At 37.3% G+C, this 21,704-nt stretch overlaps 1 protein-coding gene and 1 pseudogene across 22 annotated transcripts in view; one reads left to right on the top strand and one right to left on the bottom strand.

Moving 5' to 3' along the window:
- Positions 1-21,704, bottom strand: part of DNAH12 (dynein axonemal heavy chain 12) — a 190,347-nt gene that overhangs the window by 62,368 nt on the left and 106,275 nt on the right. For 20 of the 22 annotated variants that reach the window (XM_025272195.3, XM_044934354.2, XM_044934364.2 and 17 more), the window contains 8 exons: positions 19,317-19,455; positions 18,116-18,282; positions 15,285-15,540; positions 12,772-13,071; positions 12,118-12,296; positions 10,232-10,424; positions 8,515-8,676; positions 4,267-4,461 (listed from right to left, as the gene is read on the bottom strand). In XM_025272195.3, coding sequence (XP_025127980.3) covers positions 4,267-4,461; positions 8,515-8,676; positions 10,232-10,424; positions 12,118-12,296; positions 12,772-13,071; positions 15,285-15,540; positions 18,116-18,282; positions 19,317-19,455 — 1,591 coding nt within the window. Of the gene's footprint in view, positions 1-4,266; positions 4,462-8,514; positions 8,677-10,231; positions 10,425-12,117; positions 12,297-12,771; positions 13,072-15,284; positions 15,541-18,115; positions 18,283-19,316; positions 19,456-21,704 lie in introns of those variants that run through there. The other 2 variants (XM_044934365.2, XR_006547547.2) reach the window with 2 other exon arrangements.
- On the top strand, positions 8,814-9,064 carry LOC112581133 (annotated as a pseudogene).

Below are 21,704 nucleotides of genomic sequence, written 5' to 3'. Positions count from 1 at the left end.
TTCAAGCTTTTTGATCAAATACTCCATTAATTATTATAAAAAAGTGTTAAGCACCCATTACCAGTATATACATATTTATTAATTATATTCATATGGTATTACTGTACTAATATATTTTTAAACCCAAAAATGGCCTTTAAAGATTTGTTATTAACATAAATGAATTTTTGTAAAATGTCAAGATAAGCACCATTTTCTGATCATGTAACTCTTTTTATTCTGAAAAGCTTCTCCCCAAAGCTCCCTGGCAGACTTTAAATCCAGATCCACTGGTAAGAAACACGTCACGAAAAGGCTCATATGTAAAACAGTCAACAATAAGAGGAGTGAGAGCACCAATGCTGACTTAGGCCAACCAGGAATGAATCCCTATTAGACTTTGCCTACTTGGGTAGCAATTTCTGAAACAAAATCAGCATTCTGTCAGCAAAGATGAAGTGGGTAGAAAATGGCTGTTGAGAGGTAACCATGACATCATAAACTAACACTGCAAGTCATGACACACCCTGGGAATAACCTTTATTATTTCAACAGTTGATACAAATCCATATTCCAAGTGAAAGTGAAGTCACCCAGTCATGTCCAAATCTTTGCAACCCCATGGACTATAGCCTGCCAGGCTCCTCCATCCATGGAATTTTCCAGGCAAGGATACTGAAGTGGGTTGCCATTTCTTCTCCAGGGGATGTTCCTGACACAGGGATTGAAGGCAGGTCTCCCACGCTGCAGGTAGATCTGAGCCACCAGGGTTTTAACCAATGTCTCACCAGATCTTGTTAAACTGTCATTGTTTTTGGTCTTAAAATGTAGCTGACACAGAGCTTGAGCTAGCTCTTGCTAGTTTTATGACACTTTTTTTACTGTCCACTTATAACTGCATTGTCCATCTTCAATTTTCAGTTCATTGCAAGAATCCCTGAGGGTCCCTTGCATACTATCTATGACATCTGTCCATCTGATATACAAACTGAGTGGGAAAGTGAAAGTAAAAGTGCAAGCTGCTCAGTTGTGTCCAGCTCTTTGTAACTCCATGGACTATAGACCGCCAGGCTTCTCTGTCCACGGAATTCTCCAGGCAAGAACTGGAATGGGTTGCCATTCCCTTCTCCAGGGGATCTTCCCAACCCAGGGATCAAACCTGGGTGTCCTGCATTGCAGGCAGATTATTTACAACCTGAACCACCAGAGAAGCAATGTCAATTCACATGAGATATTTCATACACAAGTGAGTATTTCAGTAAATTCTACTCTTATCTTCTGAACTGTTTCAGCACCTCTGGTAAGTTTACACCCTATTTTAGAGAACAGAAATCTATCCAAAAAGTCAGTGACTTCTCGACTATGTGACACATAGTAGTTCACACTCACTTCCATCCTTAAAAGACTCAGGCCTCAAAAAATGCCATCAGTGCCCCGACACAGTTTCTGTATCCCCACTGTTTCACTGTAAAAATCTCGGTTCCTCTCGTTATCCATTTAACTTCCCTTATCTATTTGCACCTCCTAGTTCTTTCTTTCTTAAATTTCCCCCAATAAGTATGAATCACATATAATAGAACAGAAAGTCTCATGGTTGTAAAAAACATATTCAGAAATAGGATTGTACTTATAAGATCTCACAAAAGAAAAACTTTTAACTGGATAGGCTTTGTTTGTTTGGTTTTGGTTTGGGGCTACTTAATGAAAGCAATATTAAGATACAGTTTGCATAAAGGAAAACTGTTTCACATGACTTTTATTGTTATATAAATTCTAAAACACCCACTAGCTGAAACACACTACAGTCTTCAAAAGGGAAGAATTACTGTTTTTCAAACATGCAATTGATAAAGATGAAAGAGAACAAAACGCATTAGTATTAGAAAATTAGTTTTAAAAGAAACTATCCAGGGTCAAGCTATAGTCCACAATACATTCAGTTCAGTTCAGTTGTTCAGTCGTGTCCGACTCTTTGCAACCCCATGAATCGCAGCATGCCAGGCCTCCCTGTCCATCACCAACTCCCGGAGTTCTCTCAAACTCACATCCATCAAGTCGGTGATGCCATCCAGCCATCTCATCCTCTGTCGTCCCCTTTTCCTCCTACCCCCAATCCCTCCAGCATCAGTCTTTTCCAATGAGTCAACTCTTCACATGAGGTGGCCAAAGTACTGGAGTTTCAGCTTTAGCATCATTCCTTCCAAAGAACACCCAGGTCTGACTCCTTTAGAATGGACTGGTTGGATCTCCCTAAAGTCCAAGGGACTCTCAAGAGTCTTCTCCAACACCACAGTTCAAAAGCATCATTACTTTGGCACTCAGCTTTCTTCACAGTCCAACTCTTGCATCCATACATGACCACTGGAAAAACCATAGCCTTGACTAGACAGACCTTTGTTGGCAAAGTAATGCGTCTGCTTTTGAATATGTTATCTAGGTTGGTCATAACCTTACTAGGCATAAAACAAATAAATAGAAGGCACCATGAGCTACCCTTCTCAAAAACATAAATACTGAATGGTTTTACTCAGGCAGTGATGATTTACCCTGTTTAAATGAGGTGATAGCCTGTATCATTCGCTGCTGGCATTACTGAAACTGTCACCCAGCTAGTCTTCCTGTCTCTTGTTTTGCCCAATTCCAAATCATCCACCATAAAGCTTCCAAGAGTTTTGGGTTATTCCTAAAATGTAGATTAGCTATATACATGTTAATAGCCTTGAAATGTCTTTGGTATAAAACCAAATTCCTAGACATATTTACACATTCATTTATAGCCTGGCACCCACTCAAAGCTCCAACTTAACTCCTGTTGCCCTCACTGCCAGTCAGCCACACCAAACTATTTAACTATTTGCCCAAATGAGCCACACTTTCCCCACTGTTGCACCTCTGCATGTGCTATCCTCTTATGATGGTTAATTTTATGTGTGCCTATATATTTGGTCCAACATTATTCTAGTTGTTTCTGTGAGGTGCATTTTGGATGGGTTCAACATTTAAATGAATAGACTGAATAAAGCAGATTGCTCTCCCTAATGTAAGTGGGCCTCATCCAATCAGTTGAAGGCCTGAATAGAACAAAAAGGCTGAACCTCCCTCAAATAAAGGAGAATTCCTCCTGCATGATGGCCTTCGAGTGAGGACATTAGTTTTTTTCCTGACTTTGAGTTCAAGCAGAACACCTTTTCCTAGGTCTCAAGCCTGCTGGCTTTCAAACTGGAATGACACCATCAGCTCTCATGGGTCTCCAGCTTGCCAAATGCAAATCTTGAAAATCATCAGCCTTCATAAAGATGTGAGCCAATTCCTTATAATAAATATATGTATAAATAGATAAAGATATATCTATCTCTAAATATATCTATACATATACTTATGGATGTGTATATATATATATATGTATACATGTACATATATATATACACAGGAGAAGGCGATGGCACCCCACTCCAGTACTCTTGCCTGGAGAATCCCATGGACAGAAGAGCCTGGTAGGCTGCAGTCCATGGGGTCACTAAGAGTCAGACATGATTGAGCAACTTTACCTTCACTTTTCACTTTCATGCATTGGAGAAGGAAATGGCAACCCACTCCAGTGTTCTTGTCTGGGACTGGGGAGCCTGGTGGGCTGCCGTCTATGGGGTCGCACAGAGTCGGACATGACTGAAGCGACTTAGGAGCAGTAGCAGCATACATGTACATACATACATACATATATATATATATGTATATAAAAGATACATTCTACTGGTTCCTTATAGAACCCTCCTCTATGTAATGGATTCATTATCATGCTTCAGAGAGACACTGTCTTAATAAGCACACCTTTGCACATCGAGACTATGGCTCATTTATGTAACTGACTGCTCATTTGCTAGCTGTCTTTTTTGTCTTCCAGTCTAGTATATGAGATCATTTTGGGGATGATGGAGTCTTCCAAGTCCCTGGTGCTACCATTAGAGTGAGTAACCAAAAAGCACTTGATACATGCATATTAATAGAAGTTGAGTAAGATTTTTGTAAGAGTCCAAAAGATTTAATTATCCCTGATGGCCCAGATGGTAAAGAATCTGCCTGCAATGCACCAACACCCAGGTTTGATTCCTGGGTTGGGAAGAGCCCCTGGAGAAGGGAATGGCAACCCACTCCAGTATTCTTGCCTGGAGAATCACATGTACAGAGGAGCCTGGTGGGATACCACCCATGGGGTTGCAAAGAGTCAGATATAACTGAGCAATTAACACACACACACACACACACACACACACACTGCAAATTACAAACCTGAAACCAGTCAATGGTACAGCAATTGATGAGGGATGGGAACTGCCTCAAGCGATTTCGGAAGGCATCTCCAATGGGGCTAAAGGCCACTACAACATGAAGATTTTCTTTGCAGCGATTCACAAAGAAAGCAAACAGGGCTAAGGGACTGAGTTCACCGTGTTTATTGCCAGCCTGAGCCACAGGACGAACACCCTAGGGAATACCAGAAAAAGCCTCGTAAATAGAAACACGTAAGCTGATAAAAAGATTAGTAGATATTAAAATATTAAGAATTTGTATTACTCCTCTTATAAATATCTTAAAATTTTTGTTTTTATATCAACATAATGGCTTTGATATAGTCTGCACTTAGAAGACTACTTTCAATTCCATAATTCTATAGTTTAAAAATAAGTATCTGTCAAAGATTTAACTTATAAAAATAGTCACAAAAAGTTCACCAAGATAAACATACGGGACACTATATAATTCAACACTGGTTTTAAGAGGAAAAAATTGAAACAACTAAAGCATCCAGTTAAAAACATTATAAAACATCCATACACTGTAATTTTAAACAACTGTTAAAGATAATGAGATGCATCAACATGTGCTATGGCAAGATAGGCAAGAAAAAATAAATGCAAGGTCAAATTGTGCAAGAGTATGCATAATATGATCCTTTTTGTTAAATTAAAAAATACATAGGTGCATATGTGTAAACATACACTTTTTTTATGGAAGCAAACACAAAGAACTATTAACAGTGGTTCCTTTGGGTGAGATGGACTTAAAGGAGAAGGAAAGAGGGGATTTCATGTTTATTTTGTATACTCTTCTTGGCTTATATCATTTTTTTCATTTTGGACATTCTTCCGCTGTTTGAACTATCTGACTTTATTCTTATAATGTTTGTATTTTTTGAAATGATAATAGAGTTTGGTAATGAGATTATTTCACTCAGTCATGTATGACTCTTTGTGACCCCATGGACTGTGCCTGCAAGGTTCCTCTGTCTGTGGAATTCTCCAGAGGAGAATACTGGAGTGGGTAACCTTTCCCTTCTCCAGGGGATCTTCCCAACCCAGGTATTGAACCCAATGCATATCCTTCATTGGTAGGTGGACTCTTTACCAATTCTTTAGCCACCAGTGAAGCCCAATGAGATTATACATTACTTCTAATTTTTTTCCTTATGTTGGATTGACCAAACGTTCTTTCAGGCTTTTCCATAACAGTGTACAAAAAACCCAAATGAACTTTTTGGCCAACCTATTAATATCTCTATATGAAAAAGGCTTCTTACGTGAGGTCTGGCATAATGGCTTTAGAATCAAACTTCTTGAATTCAAATTCCAGCCTGCAGCTGATTATCTATGTGACCTTGAGGCAAGTTACTGAATCTCTCTGTTACTTAGTTTCCTTATCCATAAAATGGGGGCAAGAGCACTTATCAATATATCAAGGGGTTGTTGAGTGATCAAAGAGTTATTACATGTGAACACTTAAAACAGTTCTTGTCTCATAGGTAAGTACTTTTCAGCTTTTTAATATCCTAACTTTCTCCTTCAAAGTAGAAAAGGTTTCATACTCAATAAATTATCTTATAAACAGATTTTTACAAGAAAATAAAATTGTAAAAGGTAGATTTACATTTTTTTCAATAGCAAATTTAGGAAGTGATCACAATGATCATACAATTTCCAATGTGATGATAGTGAATTTATTTCTAGATGACCTCTCTACTCTAGATATGTGACAGATATAGATCTATGGGAAACTGTAAATCAACTTTGTTTATTCATCCTGACAGTAATTCTCAGATTAAGATTATTATGATCAGTGTCAATCTGTGAAATTATGTTCAGGTTGTCTACCTCCATTAACTCTTGAGTTAACAGGGGGACATTCAGATATAGAAAACTACATGGTATATACAGCTACATGGTTGTAACTGTAGAAAAAGAGTTCAAGAAAGGGCCAAGATATTGATATAAATACAGGCATTATTTACACAGAAATAATAGTTAACGTGATCTTCCCTTATGGCTCACTGGTAAAGAGTCCACATGCTGATGCAGGAGATGCGGGCTCAACCTCTGGGTCAGGAAGATCTCCTGAAGGATGAAATGACAACCCACTCCAGTATTCTTGCCTGGGAAATCCCATGGACAGAGGAGCCTGGTAGGCTATAGTTTATGGGGTCACAAAGAGTTGGACACGACTCAGCAACTAAACAACAACAATAACAAAGGTCAATGCTTCTAGAGTAGAAGTAGGGAGTAACATCTACATGCACATAGAAATACTAATACATTGGGAGCACAACTGATTCTGGGAGCAAGAAAAAGAGTAGATATTGAAGGAGTTAGGAAACAAACTGAGGGAACTTTCACAGCAGTCAAAGAAAAACATATTTTAAAAGAGGAATGATGAGTTATTTCAGAGATGAATGATAATTTTAAAAGAGAACTGAGAAAATATCACTAAATATGGTAAATAAGTCACTGCAAAATTGAGACAAACTTTGCAGCAATTTAATTCTGCAAGGAGTGTGAACAGAACAGTGGAAAAGTAGCCTGGAAATGGAAGGCTGAAGCTGCAATTGTAATGCTGACATCAGAGACTGTGCTGAGTCTATAAGAGGTGAACAGGAGGCAGGACCAGGCCCAAGCTCTATAGATCAGTTATCAGTGATCTGTGTCAGATGAATGAAATAAGCAAAGTCCAAGACCTGGTCTTCAAAGTGCAGGGTATGCAAAGAAATTAATATAACTTATCTTATATATCTTTTATATTTTTAAATATTGGTATAAAGCAAGCAAAAAAATAAAATAAAAGGATGCACTTTGGTACATGTGAGTTCTGACCATGGCTATTTCCTTGTGGATAAATTGATATGGTGTTCCTAGGTTTGGATGGAATATGAAGGAAATAAGTTCTTCAGGCTATTCTTGGATCATACCATAAAATAGTAAAGCCATGAAAAAGCTTTGTAGCAAAGTGATGAGAGGAAAAAGATAAACAACCACTAAAGTGAGCGGAAAAGCCTTGCAAAGTTTAGAAAATCCCATTCCCAAAAGGGTCTCATTCCCTGGAAAGGAGTGTAGGGAATATATTTTTCCTATGGATTAGGAGAATCACCATTCTTAGGAACTTTTAGCCACAACCTTGATGCTACCCAGATACAAATAGAGAACTTGGATTTTTTTTTTTTTCCTTTCTTCTTCCCCACTCCAGGCCATGAATTGGTGGTGCATCACATTTACTAAGGGCTTTCTAAGTGCCTGACATTCCATAACTACCTTATTTCATTTGATGATGCTGTACAGGAGGAACTATTTTGTGTATATAATACTTTCATTCCATAGATGAGAAAAGCAGGGTGCTTGAACTACCAAAGGGGGTCCATTTTACTCCAGATGCTATCACTGGAGGCTGGAATGAAGCATCCTGGTATGAGTGATGTATTCTGTGGGTAAAAGTAGTTATGATAACAGGAAAGGGGAAACTACTAGCTGAAATCTTGTATGGGAAGATCTGAGAAATGGTGGTTGAAGGTCAGGACATCTGAAGTAGGGGTGCATCAAAAATGTATTTCTTTCTTTGTCAACTAAATCACAAAGCATGATTCCCAGATGTACCAGAATCAATACAAGTAGTTTTATTAAACTGAAAATTTTACTAACTAGTGGCAAACTATAAAAGTGAATCAAGTAGTGTTTTAAAGTTATATTTTCTCATATCACTGTAACCATAAGACATTATTTTTATTTTTTGACATATACACACTACTCTGTACAATGAGAACCTACTGTATAGCACAGGGAACTCTACTCCATGCTCTGAGATGACTTACATAAGGAAATTCAAAAAAGAGGGAATATATGTATATGTATGGCTGATTGACTTTGCTGTACAGCAGAAACTGACACAGCAGTGTAAAGCACCTATTCTCCAGGTAAGGAAAAAAGACATGATTTTAAATCTCTAACCATTCATAAAACATGCTAAATAAGATCAAATGGATCAAACACTGTCATCATTATGGAAAAAGCTGGGTTAAAATAATTAAAATTCTGTCTCATAACTATACTTCTACAGTTATAACTATTTAAAATTCACCAAAAAAAGTATTAAAATAAAACATACATTAGGTTTTTGATTACCAAAATTGTCTGCACAAGCCATATTTATACTGAAGAACAGAAGAGTTTCAAGGTAACATTTCTGAGTTGGGAGCAGCACTCCCTTGAAAGCATTTACCTCCATCACTTCTTGTTTTTCATCTGCTGCAAAAATATTAGGTACTTCTCCAGTATTCAGCACACTGTCGATATCCTCTAGAAAAGCTTCCTCTTTAATCTGAGTGTCCGTGATTAGAAAGACTGTCTTCTGGCCCTTCATGCCCACATTCCTTAAAAGGGCCTTAAAATAAAAATGTACTTAGAATCAGAATCTGGTGGAAATCTGTTTTGTTTTGTGTTTTTGCTTTCCTCCCCCTTTACTTTCTTTTGATAACAACATCTCGCCCTTTCTGGTGGTGACAACCTCCTCACGAGAACATGCGTCTCGCAAAGGATCTTCTTCATCCCTCTCCAGAAAAGAAGAGGAAACACAAGAAGAAGCACCTGGTGCAGAGCCCCAATTCCTATTTCATGGATGCAAAATGCCCCGGTTGCTATAAGATCACCACCGTCTTTAGCCATGCACAACAGTAGTTTTGTGTGTTTGCTGCTCTACTGTCCTCTGCCACCCTACAGGAGGAAAAGCAAGGCTTACAGAAGGATGCTCTTTCAAACGGAAGCAGCACTAAAAGTACCCTGTATCAAGATGAACGGGAAACCATCTCAAAAAATATGTTTTGGATTAAAAAAAAAACCTCAATTTTAGAGTAGTACCTCTCCCACTGGGGCTTCCCTTGTGGCTCAGCTGGTAAAGAATCCACCTGCAATGCAGGAGACCTGGGTTCGATCCCTGGGTTGGGAAGATCCCCTGGAGAAGGGAACAGCTACCCACTCCAGTATTCTGGCCTGGAGAGTACCATGGACTACAGTCCATGGGGTCAAAAAGATTCAGACATGACTAAGCAACTTTCACTTTCACTTCTCCCATTCTGGTGGCACTGTCGATCTGGGCCTCCATTTTACCCATCCCTCCAGTGGGAGACTCCAACTGGCCAGTTTTCCAAGCCCCAAGGCACAGTCATTGATTCAGAGGTGGGCTTATGATTTAAGAGGGCCCATTCACAGTCTCACTTCAGGAACTAAGATGGATCTGAAAAGAGAAAGAATCTGTCCATCTAAGAATGGAGATATAAAAGCCAGTTCTCCACACTCACTTTTAAGATGTAGACTTATTTAGTACATGAAGGTCAGAAAAAGTTTAAAAAGTCCAGCAAAGTCTCTCGTTTTTTTCCACTTTGGGTCATCTCTCTTCCAGGGCCAGCAGAACCACAGGCCCGTGTGTATGAAGCCCCAGGTATGCCCTCCACTATTCTATTGGTTACTGGAAGAGCAGCACATCTCTAAAGAAACTATGAAGATTTGACAACTTTGATGACATCATCATCACCACTGAGGTTTATATCTAACAGTCTACTGAAAAAACACATTTGTCTGAAATAAGGCCTTTCTGAACTAGATTAAAGATAGAATCAGCAGCAGCATGGTAAGAACGCAGTGGATAAGACTTAAGTTATAAATCCCACTCTGCTGTGCATACCTGTTCTCAACTTCAGTTTCCCTATCAGTAAAACACAGAGACAACCATACCTGCTACACTGAATTGTCATACTTGTAGAAAGAAAGCACATATGTAAAGCACTTCAAACAGTGCTCAGCACATGCAGTAACTGCCTAGGGATAGTATTATTATCACCATTGCATTCAGCACACAGCTAGCTATACAGGTTGGCTCTCTCTTTACAGATAAAAGAATGCACAGATGTTATTTTAGACACTAGATTTCCTCATGATTTTACCTTCAGGTCCTCTCTCCACTCATTCATACCATAACTCTTTGAAATTTCTGGTTGGAAAATCTGCATTTTTGCCATAGATGTAGCCAGACGAGTTAAAGATTGACGACCACTTCCTCCAAGTCCGACAAGCAAAGCATTTCCACCAGACTGCTTCAGAATCCGACATATTCGTGATAAATGTTCCAATACATACCTATGATATATACATATTATTATACTTCAAAATATGAATGTAAATGTTTATTAAGAGTTGACTCATTGGAAAAGACTCTGATGCTGGGAGGGATTGGGGGCAGGAGGAGAAGGGGACGACAGAGGATGAGATGGCTGGATGGCATCACTGACTCGATGGACGTGAGTCTGAGTGAACTCCGGGAGTTGGTGATGGACAGGGAGGTCTGGCGTGCTGCGATTCATGGGGTCACAAAGAGTTGGACACGACTGAGCGACTGATCTGATCTGATTGCTTTACTTTCCTAGAAGGATGGACTTTGCTGTCCCATATGTTACTATCTCAATTTTAAAGAGGTAATCATGAATAAGTGTGATATTTCAAATGCAGTTACAATTCGACCATTTGATGTAATGGAAAACTATTTGAAGTACAAATTCAGGAAATGTAATATATGTAAGTTACAAAAATAAAATGAAATTGTTAACTATTTGTACTGGAGTATATTATTTTTATTTAAAAGATTTCTTCAGAAATTCCCTGGTGGTCCACTAGTTAGGACTCTGGACTTTCACTGCCAAGGGCCAGGGTTCAATCCCTGGTCAGAGAGCTAAGATATCATAAGCATGATAAAAGAAAAAGAAAAAGTGTATTCAACATTTTAATACTAGGATTTCTATGTGAGAACTAGAAAGTCAGTTATATACAAAATAATACATTCAGGAAAGGTATCCACACTAGTAATCAGGGAAATTAAAACTAAAGACAGTGTGATACTGACAAAACTAACCAAATCTGGCAATCCTAAGTGTTGGCAAGGGTGAGAAACAATGGGAGTTCTTAAAAACAATGATCATTTCTGAAGAGACTTTGGCAAAACTTTGTAAAGTAGAAGATGCTAACATATCATGACATAATAATTCCACTTCTAAGAATATAGCTTAGAGAAATCCTTACACATGTAACCAAGGAGACATGAATATTCAAACCTTTTTCATAATTACAAAAACTAGAAGTTACCTAGTTTACAGTACTTAGTATCTGAAACAGAAGTCTATCTCAGAAGAATGATTCCACTGTGTTAAAATTATACAGTGGAATGCAATACAGTAGTAAAACTTTGTTTTTTGTGAATTTCACGGTCTGGAATAAACCAACTTGCAAAGGAATATGCACAGTATGATACCACTTATATGATTTTTAAACATGCAAAATAAGACTGCCTGTATGTTTAGGAACATACATGTGGGCATGCTCAGTCACTAACTGTCCGACTCTTTGTGACTCCATGGGCTACTGTAGCCTACCAGGCTCCTCTGTCCATGGGATTCCCCAGGCAAGAATACTGGAGAGGGTTGCCATTTCCTCCTCCAGGGGACCTTCCCAACCCAGGGATTGAACTTGTGCTTCCTGCATTGGTAGGTGGATTCTTTACCACTGAGCAACCTGGGAAGCCTTAGGAACACACACATGTAGTAAAAATCTAAAGAAACACATGAGTTTCTTTTTACCCCTGCAAGGAACAATGGGAATGCAGTGAGGGAGGGTTGGCTACACAAGAGATTTCAAATAAATTGCTAGATATTTCAAATAAATTAATTTAAATAAATATTCAAATAAATTCAAATTTAAAAAATCTTTTTTTACATTCTAAACATTTCACAATAAAATTTTACAAACAGGAATTTTATGCATCAACACCAAATACAGGTACCTAAAAATGACAAGATTCATTCTTGTTTTGTGAGTTTGATTATACTCATCTAAACATTGGTCCACAACATCACTAAAATGATGAATATTTGGAATTTCAATATAAACTCTGTCATCTCCTTCAAGGTCAGGATTCAAATAGTCACCAAACATGAGATTTCTTAGCTCCTCTTCAGATATCTATAAAATGGAAATCAATGAATTACAAAAGTTAAAATTTTTTATAAAATAAACAATTCTTTTAAACATCCGGGTAATAACTAATATAGTTGTATAATTAACACCTGAAACTACATTATACCCTGAGGAAATGAAAAGAGCCTTTCTTCTGTCATAGAAGTTTCCCCCTCCCCCTACCACTGGAAGCTGGAAAAGTCATTCTAAGCACCCACTTAGTGAGTAGTTACTAAGGGACAGTCACCATGCTAAGCACCTTATATCTACTATTATCATTCAATCCCTAATATATAACTTCTATGTTATATATATAACTATTCTGAAATCAAATCTTCTCAAGCTAAATATCGATCTATGAGGAAAGTTAAAAAAAATATGATCATAAAGGAGTAACAGCATTCTTTTAAAGATAAGTTGACTGTAATAATTCCCGCTATTAGACTGTTTTAACTTGTTTTTAAACACTAAATATACTCACTGGTGCATTCCCCTTCCTCAAATGGGAAAAGATACTATCAAATGATTCTTTAAAATGGTCCTTTACAACATTTTTGGTTAAAGTGAACAGCCAGAATCGGTCACTGTCGTTAATGAGGCGATCATAAAACACTCGGAGAACCTCATGCACAAACAGACGGATCATCGTGTGCTTGCCCTCCACAGCATCTCTTTCAATGAGCAAACAGCCCTGGATGACACGTGAAAAATCCCGCAAGTTGAAAGTGTAATGAGATTTTGTGGGAGTGGGCAAAAGATTTTCCATGGATTGTTTATATATCTGAATATGAAAAAATCAACAAAGCAAAAAGTCAAATGCTTATAATCAGCAAAGCCAACAACACGGTACTATAAAGTCAACAACAATATAATATGCTGTAACAAAGAGTATATTATATAAAATATTTTATTTATCCTATCAGAGTATATTGGCTTGGAAAATTGTATAGCTCTGAGTCTAGCATGGCACATATCTATTTTGCTTTACAGAACTTGACCAGGAATTATTAAGTTGAGGGAACTTAATATCATCTGATTCCATCCATGCCCAAAAAGTGACAATGGTTTTATTTCCCAGTAATTATAGTTGTTCCACTTAAAGGTGAATGACCTGGGATTAAACAGTGAACAAAAACTTCAATAGAAAGTGAAATCAGACAATGTATTCTGAAGCATTTGAAATGAAGATGATGAAACAATTTTCTTTGACCACCACTGACATCAAATCAACATATTCTCTCCCTTCCCTTCTCTCTTTTGTTTTCTCTCTCCCTTCTCTTCCTTCTATCTTAATTGGCTATAATATCAAAATGAAGTATATTTTTACTACATGCTGAATTCATTAAGCTTATTCTCTTGAAGAAAGATAAATTAAACCTTTGATAATATAGAAAAAGATCCAAATAAATTTTTAATTTATAAATTTATTTAATTTATATCTTCTCTAATTCATCTGCCCCTAATCTCCACACACAATAGGTATTATCAAGTGTATCAAAGACAGAAAAAAAAAAAAACCCAGAGTATCCTTTCTGTATTCTATTCTGCCTAACCAACTCCCTTTTCTTTCCAGGATATATAAATACATAATAAAAATATCATATTTTATAAATAGAAATACAAATATATTTTATAAAGAGAAGCACTTTTCTGTATCAGAATAAGTATAGTAATTACAACAGACTATCTCTTTGCTATTTTAGTTTCTCTATTTTAACAACACACTATTCCACCAGAACAGGGGCAAAAGAACTTTAGAAAGACCCAATGCTTTTGGAACTGATGGAATGATTCTCGGGGGCTTTTTGCTTCTGGTTGCAGTGATCTCAACCTCCAGAAAGCCTAGTTCAATGAGATTATCACTGCTGCTGCTGCTGCTGCTAAGTCACTTTAGTCGTGTCCGATTCTGTGCGACCCTATGGACAGCAGCCCACCAGGCTCCCCCGTCCCTGGGATTCTCCAGGCAAGAACACTGGAGTGGGTTGCCATTTCCTTCTCCAAAGCATGAACGTGAAAAGTGAAAGTGAAGTTGCTCAGTCGTGTCCGACTCTTACTAAACTACCTTAAATACATTTTTCCCCCCTTTTACCATTGGCTATGAGGCTGGCTCTGGTCTCTGAGCAGAGGCAGGTAACACACATTGAGTACATTAAGGGCTACTCTTTGGCCATAGGACAGTCTTGTTTTCTAGTCCCACCCTTGTGTCCCACCTTTTTTTTTCACTTCCACAGCTAAGTTATGCAGTCTGGCAAAAATAAGATAGTCATAAGCTGCTAAAGTTTCTTTTTTTTTTTTTTACATAAACATGAAGAAAGAGAGAGAGAGAAGGGAAATTTAACTAGAGTAGGAACCCACAGAGAAGGCAATGGCACCCCACTCCAGTACTCTTGCCTGGAAAATCCCATGGATGGAGGAGCCTGGTAGGCTGCAGTCCATGCGGTCGCTGAGGGTCGGACACGACTGAGCGACTTCACTTTCACTTTTCACGTTCATGCATTGGAGAAGGAAATGGCAACCCACTCCAGTGTTCTTGCCTGGAGAATCCCAGGGACGGGGGAGCCTGGTGGGCTGCCGTCTATGGGGTCGCACAGAGTTGGATACGACTGAAGTGACTTAGCAGTAGCAGCAGCAGAGTAGGAACCCAACAATTAAGACAACACCTACAACGTGGCAGATACTGGTTCTGGATGATTTCCTTATAACAACCTTTGTGAAATAGATATTAGCTCCCATTTTAGTGATCAAAAAACTACGGTTAAGTTGCTTGCACAAGGCTAGATAGCTAACAAATAGCAGTCAAGACTCAAATCCAGCTAGATTCCCCAATTTCAAAGCCTACAATCTTCCTGTTTTCAAACCTTCCTCACAGCTTCTCTGACAGTGAAGACAAAAAGTAGATGGCTATGGGGGAAAAGAAGAAAAAAATACAAAAACCGAAGGATCAAATGCAGATATATGTAATATTAAAGACTTTGTTCTGCATTCTTTGCTCACCTCCATGGTCCCACTGACAATCTGGTTCCCAACTAAAAAGTATTCAGGAGGAAAGTCATGAGTCCTAAGGTAGAATGCTACAATTGATGAGAAGATTCGGACCATAGTTTCATCACTGAAAGTATTAATGGTGCAGATGTTGAAATGCCGAATAAAACGGGGAGTAACTGGATTTCTTCCACCACCTGGAGGGCCCATGGCAGCAATCAGCTGTATGTCAACCAATGCGATTTTACTTGTGTCCTTCAGGTCATACCTTGAAAGCACATAAAAATCCCAAAACAGTCAGTAATAAAGCCAACAAGATGGACTGAAAAGTAGAGCTCCTTTGAAACTTTATCTGATTTTAGCTTTTCTAAAAGGAAGAAGATTAGATATTACTTGGAGTAAAAGAGAAGTTTTTTTTTAAGGATTCTTATAATTTTTACTTCTTTTTTTAATTGAGGTATAATTTCCGTGTACTACATAATGATTTGATACTTGCATATATTGCAAGATGTTCACCACAATAAGTTCAGTTAACATCTGTCACCAGATACAGCTACAAATTTTTTTTTCTTGTGATAACTTTCAGGATTCATCCTCTGAGCTATTTTCAAATATGTGATACAGTTTTATTAAACTATAGTCAACATGATGTACATTGCAGCCCCCTGACTTACTTGACCCCCTTTACCTATTTTGCTCTGCCCCACCTCAGGCAACCAATAATCTGTGGAGAAAACTTGTTTTAAAGCAGCACTCTGCTTTTCCTTTCACTGACACTGATAATGCTGTCCAGATTCTGGATGTCTAGAATGTCCCTTACTCTTGTTCTTGCCTTTCTTTTTTCCAATTCTTCTTTCCATTTAACTCTCTGCTTTGTGTCTTACACTCCAAATCCAGAAGTATGGATGAGAGATCAATCTTGGTTATAGGCAAGATGACTATATGTCCCACTTTGTCTTAGAAAATTCTGGTTTGTGCCTGTCTTGTAGTAACTATTAACAGCTTGCCTTTTCTCTCAGAAATGTCCTTATTTAGACAATAAGCTACTTACTTACTCTACTTACAGCTAAGTTCTGATTTCTTTTTCTCATCTCAAATCTTACCTTCAGAGCACAGAAGGATATATAAAGAGAACCTATACATTCTTGTTACATAAAAAGATACCCATTAGGGAATATAAAAAAGGGTATAAAAATGACTCAGTTTAGTTCGAACTGCTCAGAATGAAAAGGTGCCTATTTCAAATAGATCATAAAGTCCTTTAACATTGAAGTTCTTGCAGCAAAGAGGGGTGATGGTGGGAGAAATCTATACAGCCAGTCTTTAGTCTAAAAGCACCATAGAAAGTATGAAAATATGACCTGGTTTTTGGCAACTCTAATAACTGTCAATAAGGGACTGGTTAAATAAATTATATAAGATTCACAAAACTAAATAATATCAAAAGCCAATAAAATAAATGAGATAGACAAATAATATGGATACTTGTGTGTGTGTGTTAGTTTCTCAGTTGTGTCTGACTCTTTGTGACCCCAAAAAGCATAGGCCCGGAGAAGGCAATGGCACCCCACTCCAGTACTCTTGACTGGAAAATCCAATGGACGGAGGAGCCTGGTGGGCTGTAGTCCATGGGGTCGCTAAGAGTCGGACACGACTGAGTGACTTCACTTTCACGTTTCACTTTCATGCATTGGAGAAGGAAATGGCAACCCACTCCAGTATTCTTGCCTGGAGAATCCCAGGGACGGGGGAGCCTGGTGGGCTGCCATCTATGGGGTTGCACAGAGTCGGACATGACTGAAGCAACTTAGCAGCAGTAGCAGCAGCAAAGCATAGGCCTCCAGGCTCCTCTGTCCATGGAATTCTCCAGGCAAGAATGCTGGAGTGGGTTGCCATTTCCTTCTTCAGGGGATCTTCCCAACCCAGGGATTGAACCCGGGTCTCCTGCATTGCAGGCAGATGCTTTACCATCTGAGCTACTAGGGAAGCCCAATAATATGGATAGGTGAATGAAACATATAAATAATATAATTAAATATGTTAAGTGCAAATAAGTTATAAAACATTATGTGCAACATGGGTCTTTTTTAAAATAAAAATATATTTATATAGAAAAATAACCTTGGAAGAATAGAGAATACACTATTAACAGTGGTTATCACCTGAAAGCAAGATTCCAGGATATGCAATAACAAAAAATATATAATCCCAAAATATGATTTAGTTTCATAAGTAATCTATCTTTGCCTTGAGATAAAAATCATAGCATATTAGGGATTAGGGAAATATTTTAATAAGAGGAAATGCAGAATTATTAATCCTAACTAAAATATACAATGTCATATGTGTTAGAAACTAATCATATTATTGTAAAATAAGGTGGAAGGAGTGGAAGAGTTATTCATGAAATTGCTGTCAAAATCAAGCCATCTCAAAGATATGGTAGTCCCAAATAATCATAGATAATATAAGGAATTTAAAATGGTGGAAACATAGGGTGCTGGTTATGGTTACTTAGGTTAGAGTCTATCCATAAATTTTCAGTGCTGGGTGATAGTAAAAGATATAATTGGTAAGTTATTTTTAATAACTGAAAGTAGTCGCTTAAAAGGGCAAAAACTAATATATTATTAAATAAAAATATTTGTGGATTATTCTTCCATGATATAAAAAAGTATAGGAAGGTATTCCAAAACTTTCCATATAAGAAAATCTGAACAACCATTTTCTCCCATTAAGTAATTTGCAAAAATGCATTATTTTGATGTGAAAAAATAAAAACAGAAAAAGAGAAAAAGAAGTTACTTCAATATGGCTACTTAAGACTTCAGGTAAACACTTACCAATTCCCACAGTCAAAAAATTGTCGTAATAATTCAATAGGAGGTTGAGCTCCATATTTCTCCAGTGCAGGCATATTCATGTCATCTATAAAAATTATACACTTCTTTCCCATAGGTGGTCCAAAAACTCCTTTGCGTCTTTTATCCAGTCTAGCCATAATAATGTTCTAAAACATAAAGAAGAAAGTGTAGTATATTTAAAGCCATATTTAACACCAGAAAAAAATTAACAGTCTAATTATGTAAGGTAATAATGTCAAGCATTACCATGTTATTCATTTAAATTTATTCATTAGGGTTATACAAAACTTCATATTCAACATCATACAAAGAGCATATATTGAAACCCTTTTATGTGCTCAGAATTGTTATGTACACACCTATTTATATATTTACATGGTACACACACACGCACACACAAAACTTTTTCCGCAATAGATACCCCAACATATCTATTAACTTTAACTTAATATTTAAAAGCACTAATCTATACTTGTAGTATTTTGAAATTAGAGAATTATATAAGCTTATAACAAAGAAAATGAGCACCACAGGTCAGAAGAGAATGGATAGATATAATTCTAGGAATGGAAGATAAAAATGGTAATTAGAAAAGATCTCATGCAGTACTTCCATCTTGGCACCTCTAGGAGTAAAAGGTAGGTCACACAATAAAAAGTCCATGGTTTGAAAGATCTTTCACTGACAGAACTTCAGTAAGCAGTAAATGCCTCTAAGGACCATCTGGGAGAGTACTGAAAGAACAAGTTAAAAACCTCTCTCTCTACCTCCCTCCCTCCCTCCCTTTTCTTATACTTTATACTTCTCCAGTTAAGAAATCAACTGTTGCTTCTTGGGCTTGCAGAGAAAAAAAGCTGACAAAGCTCAACAATTCAGTATTAATGCAAAAATGTTCTCTTGAAATCTGTCCTTAAAGTTTAATTTTTAAAAATTACTTTAAAGCCAAAAATAAAATGTTTGAAGTTTTATTTAAATTCATAGAAGATTTACTAAAATATAGTTTTATTATTCACCTTGCTGTACACCTGAAATTAACACAATACCATTAATCAACTACACACCAATAAAAAATTTTAAAACTAGCAAGCTGTTTATACAGAAAAAAATACAGTTTTAAATGCTAATCAAATAAGTAAAAAAATTAAAAATGATAGATCCATATTTCTAACTTTTAACTAACCTGAACCTGGTTGGCACTGGTCCGTGCAGAGAAATTAACATAAAAAGGAAAGTACAGGTCCTTTTCCAAATGATTCATCAGCTTATCCTTCACATACACTGATTTTCCTGTACCGGTTGGACCCACAAAAAGTAGTGGCCTTAATGAAACAATGAACATATCATCAGAAGGAGAAAAAGTCAGAATACAGTTCAACTAGAGAAGGCTGGAGTTAGTTGAAAACATAAATAATAATCAAATCATCTTCACCAAAAAACTCCCATTTTAATTTATCGTTGTCATTTCATAAAAGACTGATAAAAGTAACAACTAGCACACATTTTTGCTTACTTTCAAAATGTAAATAGTAATACACTATTATTTGGACAGAAGTAACATTGTTATATGCTAAAACAATTAGTCACATGCTTAACTTTTCAGAAAAAAAATAAAGCCAGCGTTTGTCTCCTCAGAAAGTGCTATATTTGTACTTTTTAGATAGAGATACAGGTGAGTGTGGAATATTAGGATGATGACAAAGAGAGAGGTTGAAGCTGTTGTGCGGTTATCTCAATACCACAAGGTTTCTTTCTGTAAGAAAGTAAATGGCAATGAATTCTAAAAAGTAACAGTTGTATCTACCCATCAATAGTATTTTTAAATCAAGTCACTGTTACTAACCGAAAATACCCATCTAAAAGCAACCTCTAAGGAATTCTCTAATAGCTTCAAGTAGGGTTTCTCATTTTTGAGTAGTCTGAACTAATTTAAAGGGAAAAAACTCCTGAGTTTATGTTCACAGAAACCTGGAGAATTCCAGTTTGAGAAACACTGAAGTAAAAATTAAATACTATCACTTTACGTGATAACTTGGCACCACGCACTACATAGAGACAAACACAAAGCCTGGCATTAAAACTGAACAGCAGTATTCAGTATACAAAAAGTAATCTGTATGACCCAAATTATGATAATATTAATTTTAAAAATTATCATTGAAGTATAAACATGAAATCAATACTACAAACAAAACACAGATCACTTAGAATTATAGTGATACCTGAGAATTCATCTACACTTTTCAGTCTGAGTAACACTCATCTTCTGAAAAACTACTCATTAAAATAATTTACGAAATAAAAAACCTTTCTTAACTTAGGGTCCGTGAGCCAAACTGAAGAAATTCTTACAGTATTCAGAACTTGGAGGACATAAAGGCTGTATCTTTACTTTCACTACCCTTTATGAAAATGGAGCAACTTATAATAGTACCTGTGTGCTTGTCATAAACAGACATCATAGATGTCATACTAAATATAATTGTTGCTACTGCTGCTAAGTCACTTCAGTCGTGTCCGACTCTGTGTGACCCCACAGACAGCAGCCCACCAGGCTCCTCCCTCCATGGGATTTTTCAGGCAAGAGTACTGGAGTGGGTTGCCACTGCCTTCTCTGAATATAATTGTTAGATATCTCAAAAATACCACTTATGCCTATTACTTCTTCAAAATTATGATCATCATCAGACTCACTGCTAGATCTTATTATTTAACATGTTAATAAAGAAGCACACATATTACTACTGGAGCTCAAATTTTTCAAAACGTTAATAAATGTATTTTAATATGTGGTTTCCTTTGTAATCCTATGTTTTTACTTATTCATTTGAAAGCATTATTCTGACAAATGGTTCATGGAACAAAAGAATTCCTATACTAGGAACTCCTGAGAATTGACAAATACCTAACATGCCTAAAGTGAAAGTGAAAGTCACTCAGTTGTGTCCAGCTCTTTGTGACCCCTATACAGTCCATGGAATTCTCCAGGCCAGAATACTGGAGTGGGTAGCCTATCCCTTCTCCAGCAGATCTTCCTGACCCAGGAATCAAACTGGGGTCTCCACATTATAGGTGGATTCTTTACCAGCTGAGCTACCAGGGAAGCCCAACATGTCTAAGGAAGACTTTAATCAGTTCAGTTCAGTTGCTCAGTCGTATCTGACTCTTTGTGACCCCATGGACTGCAGCACACCAGGCTTCCCTGTCCATCACCAACTCCTGGAGCTTGCTCAAACTCATGTCCATTGAGTCGGTGATGCTCTCCAACCACCTCATCCTCTGTCATCCACTTGTCCTCCTGCCTTCAATCTTTCCCAGCATAAGGGTCTTTTCAAATGAGTCAGTACTTCACATCAGGTAGCCAAAGTATTGGACGTTCAAGCTCCAGCACCAATTCTTCCAATGAATATTCAGGACTGATTTCCTTTAAGATTGACTGGTTTGATCTCCTTGCTGTCCAAGGGACTCTCACGAGTCTTCTCTAACACCACAGTTCAAAAGCATCTATTCTTTGGTGCTGTTAAGATTTTAATATTAGCCTCTAAATGCAAAAATGCAACCATGGGACAAA

Source organism: Bubalus bubalis, chromosome 21 (genome assembly GCF_019923935.1).
Source record: "Bubalus bubalis isolate 160015118507 breed Murrah chromosome 21, NDDB_SH_1, whole genome shotgun sequence".
NCBI classification, from domain to species: Eukaryota; Metazoa; Chordata; class Mammalia; order Artiodactyla; family Bovidae; genus Bubalus; species Bubalus bubalis.
Note: the sequence above shows the minus strand (reverse complement) of the source record. Positions and strands in the feature narration are given on the sequence as shown.